At 38.8% G+C, this 4775-nt stretch overlaps 1 protein-coding gene across 1 annotated transcript in view; it reads left to right on the top strand.

The window, feature by feature from the left end:
* SIDT1 (SID1 transmembrane family, member 1) overlaps window positions 1-4775 on the top strand; it is a 229363-nt gene that overhangs the window by 113821 nt on the left and 110767 nt on the right. Inside the window, exon 7 of the mRNA XM_006864177.1 lies at window positions 1298-1385. Within this exon, the coding sequence (XP_006864239.1) occupies window positions 1298-1385 (88 nt within the window). The remainder of the gene's footprint in view (window positions 1-1297; window positions 1386-4775) is intronic.

Here is a 4775-nt window from a genome sequence, read left to right as displayed (position 1 = left end):
TTCACAGCCTGATTCATAACCACTACGCTACCAGAGTAGGTTACAATTCAGGGTCAAAAATACTCAGGGCAGAGTTCTTCTAGTTAGGTCAGCCTCTCCTCAGCCATGCCCACAGGCAGGTATCTCTCTGCCCAGGTTATGCTACAAAGCTCTTTTTAGGGCTGCTGATAAATACTGACAGGGTACACCACTCTACCATAAACCTCATTCTGAAGGTGCTCAGCTCTAGCTCTGTGGTCAGCAAATACAGCTTCCCCAAATAAGTGCCTAGAGGCATCCTACTCTGCAAGCAAGCGTCCTGCCCACAGTCACTCACTTTACTTACTCCACTCTGTCTCATTTTCTAACTCTGGGGTCTGCTGTCACTGCTTCTCTGCCATGCTTCTGGTATCACAGCTTTCTATCCCTAGGTGAAGGAGGCTTAATGTGCAGGGATCTCTGGGTCCAAATAACACACTCCATTCCTGCTTTTAAAATGGCTCCTTGTGCACACGTTAGAGTTCAAGTTTTTTCTATCACAATTCACTCTAGTAGCCACTCACAACTAAATCCTATAATTCTATCAGCGTTTTCTCCCACTTTCTTTGACCCAGACCCAGCAGAGCAGAAACCTGGGTTGGTGGGAATACAAAGACTATGATTAAAAGAGAAATTAAATAATTCACTATACCACAAGCAGGATGCAACTTACCTCTTTTCTGTCACTCTCTGGTAGTAGAAAATATTTTAGCTTTCCTTCTCTGACAGGTTCCCACCTTACACAGATTTTGGTTTTTATGGGTTTTATTGCTTGCAAGTATCACTTATTAAACATAGACTGTTGTTAAGTGTCATCAAGTTGGTACCAACTCATAGCAACTATGTATAGGGTTTCTGAAACTGTATGTCTTTATGGGAGATGACAACTTCATCTTTCTCCTATGGAGTGGCTGGTAGGCTCAAACTACCAACCCTGTGGTTGGCATTCCAGTGTTTTATCCTACTGAGCCACTGTGCTCCCAAACCTAGACTGCAGACATATTATTTATGTGATCAACTCAGAGGTGCATAAGTTAAATTAAAATGAGAACAGTTTGTCAATTTAATTTCTTGGATGTAGCCGTTATTTCATTGTGAATAATCTGGACTGGATAATGAGTATGTGAAACTCCTTTCTAAGTAGTTAGGGATAGGGAGGTGAACTTTGTCCCTTCTTTCCTCATTCTTTCCGTCACCTTCCCCCCACTCCCGCATGGTCTTCCCTTCTTCTTGCTGTCTTTCTTGCCTGCCTATTAAAAGGTTGTTATGTCTTTTGCAGAAGAAGAATTTTCCAGGAGAGCGATTCTTTGTGGTGTTTGTGATAAAGCCTGAAGATTATGCTTGCGGAGGATCTTTCTTCATCCAGGGTAAGTGATAGTGAGGAGTGCTCGGCTACTAGGAAAACACAAAGGAGGGAAATGGAAAGGCAGCCAAAAGCTCACATTAATCTCTTATTACCATTTCTAATTTTCACTAAACGAGGGTTCATCAGCAGTAAGAGAAAAAAATAATGGGAAGAAAATGATAGATCTAAAGGCTTATCAATATTGTTATTGTTGTTAAGTGCTGTCAGTTGGTTCTGACCCATAGCAACCCTCCCTGTATAGGGTTTCTGAGGAGCAGCTGGGGAGCTTCAGTCACCAACCATGCAGTTCAAACAACTTTGCAGCCTGGTGCATTAACCCACAGCATCACACCAGGATTGCTATCAATATTACAAAATGTTACTTTATACATTCCATCTTCTCAAAGTCTTATACTTCCTCAGATCAGATACAGTATCTCAAAGATACTTATACTTCCTCAGATCAGATACAGTATTCTCAAAGTCTTATACTTTCTCAGATCAGATACAGTATCTTAATTGGTCCTTCATTCAAGAAATACTTGTTACTATAAAGTTATACAGTGAATCAAGAAATCAGCCCCTTTTCCTAAGACTGTTTTGGTAGCCAGCCATAATGTAGCTTTTTATATTTATCATTTCTACCAGGGGTTACAAGGAAAATTCAGAGTTCTCAATTCTGGTTGCCATACTTGGGCCGTGCAAAGTAGTAAGAAATAAAGTGTGATAACTTCTCCCAAAGAAAGGGATTGTGTGAGCTCTTAGGCACAGTACAAATACTTATGGGTAATTATCCAACTTAGGATCCCAGGTAGCACAGTGGTTAAGTGCTTGTCTATAACCAGAAGGTCAGTGGTTCCAACCCATAACCACCCCACATGAGAAAGATGTGGTAGTCTTCTTCCATAGAGATTACAGTTTCGGAAAAACCCTAACAGGACATTCTATTTTGTTCTATGGTATTGCTATGAGTCAGAATCAACTCAACAACACTGGGTTTGGTTTTGTTGTTGTTATTTTTAATCAAGTAACTATCTTGGGAAAAGAATAGCAGTGATGTCCATCATTCCACTCCCTCTTCTGAATCTGGCATCAAATTCCAGCAGCTCCCTGTCAATATACAGTTGCAACCAATTTTGAATAATCTTCAGTAAAATTTTACTTATATTTGACATTAATGATATTGTTCAATGATTTCCACACTCCATTAGGTCACCTTTCTTTGAAATAGGCACAAATATGAGTCTTTTCCAATCAAGTGGCCAGGTAGCTGTCTTCCATAGAGCATAGATGAAAGAGGGCCTCCAACACTTCATCACTTTGTTGAGATATTTTCATTCGTATTCCTCAAGTCTTGGATCCTTGTTTTTTGCCAATGACTTCAATGCAGCTTGGACTTCTTCCTTTGATACCATCAGTGCTTAATCATATGTTACTTCTTGAAAAGGGTGACCATCAACCATTATTTTTGATACAATGAATCTGTGTATTCTTTCCATGTTCTTTTGATGCTCCATGAATCACTTTCATATTGTGCCCATAGAATACTTTCAGTATTGCAAGTTGAGGCTTGATTATTTTTCTTCATTTGTTCCAGCCTGAGAAATGCTATACGTGTTCGTCCCTTTTAGTTTTCTCTCTGATTTGAATCTTTCATTGTAATGTTTTAGTTTGTATTAAAGCTGCCCTTTGAAATTTTCTACTGAGCTCTTTTACTTCCATCATTTCTTCCAATCACTTTAGCCTCTATAAGTTCAAGAGTAGGTTTCAGAGTCTCTTCTGACATCCATTTTTGTTTTTTCTTTCCTTCCTGTCCTTTTAAGGACCTTTTGCTTTCTTCATGTATGATGTTCTTGATGTCATCCCACAACTCTTCTGATTTTCAGACCTTAATGTATGATGCATAAAATCTGTTCTTCAGATGATCGCTAAATTCAGCTGGGATATGCTCAAGGTCATATTTTGCTCTTGTGGACTAGTTTTAATTTTTCATGTATATGAGCAGTTGATGGTCTGTTCCATAGTCGGCTCCTATCCTGTATTGACTGATTATATTGAGATTCTCCATGTCTTTCCCCACAGATGTAGTCAGTTTGATTCCTATGTGTTGCATCTGGCAAGGTCCACATATATAATCCACAAATTATTTGCATGAATAAGTCGTTGATGTTGCAAAATTCTATAATATGATTCCCAGAATTATTTCTGTCATCATGGGCATATATTTCAATTACCAATGCTTCCTCTTTGTTTCCAACTTTCACATAATAATCACCAGTAATCCTCAATGCATTCTGATTGTATGTTTGATAAATTTCAGACTGAAGAAGTTGGTAGAATTCTTCCATTTCTTCATCATTGACTTTAGTGGTTGATGTGTAAATTTGAATAATAGTGGTCTTTCTTGTAGGCATATAGATATTATCCTATCAATGACACATTGTGCTTGAAGATAGATCTTGAAATGCTCTTTTTGACAATGAATGTGGTGCCATTTCCCTTCTATTTGTCATTCCCAGCATAGTTAACAATGACTGTCTCATTCAAAATGGCCAATACCAGTTCATTTCAGTTCACTAATGCTTAAGATAACAATCTTTATGTGTTCCATTTCATTTTTTACAACTTCCAATTTTCCTAGATTTGTAATTTGTACAGTCCGTGTGCTGATTATTAATGGATGTTTGTAGTTGTTCTTCTCATTCTGAGTTGTGCCCCATCAGCAAATGAAGGTTCTGAAAGTTTTATTTCATCCACATCATTAAGGTTAACTCTACTTTGAGGAGACAGCTCTTCCTCAGTTGTCTTTTGAGCACCTTCCAATCTGAACGCCACATCTTCTGACATATTATCAAACAATGTTCTGCTTATAGTCATAAGATTTTCAGTCGCTAACCTTTTAAAAGTGGTCCTCCTCTTTTTCTTTCTAGTCTAGTTTAGTCTACAAGCTCAGCTGAAACTTATACACCATAACTAACCCTGCTGGTACTTAAATTATTTGTGGTATAGCTTCCAGCATCACAACAACATACAAGCCACCACAGTATGACAAGCCGACAGCCGGACAAGTGATAGTACAATAAGAGCCCTGGTGTGCTGTAGGACAAGCACTGGACAGTAAACCATGAAGGTGTTAGTTCAAACCCACCATCCACTCTGCAAGAGAAAGACAAGCCTTATAATACCCACTGGACCTGGCTTCAATGACTGGATGATCAGAGCTCAACTAGAAGAAGAAAGAAGAGGAAAAGAAGAATAATCTGATACAATTTTATGAACTTGACCTACACCTATGGATGCAGTAGCTCAAAAGAGGGAACAAATCTTTACAGGGAGGATCATTCCCAACCCTTCCATACAGACACAGAGTAGACAGGGATGGGCAACTTGGACATTGGCTACCCAAAATGGG

This window comes from Chrysochloris asiatica, unplaced genomic scaffold (assembly GCF_000296735.1).
Source record: "Chrysochloris asiatica unplaced genomic scaffold, ChrAsi1.0 scaffold00061, whole genome shotgun sequence".
Classification (NCBI taxonomy): domain Eukaryota; kingdom Metazoa; phylum Chordata; class Mammalia; order Afrosoricida; family Chrysochloridae; genus Chrysochloris; species Chrysochloris asiatica.
The sequence above is the reverse complement of the archived record's forward strand: the minus strand, read 5'-3'. Positions and strand labels throughout refer to the sequence as shown.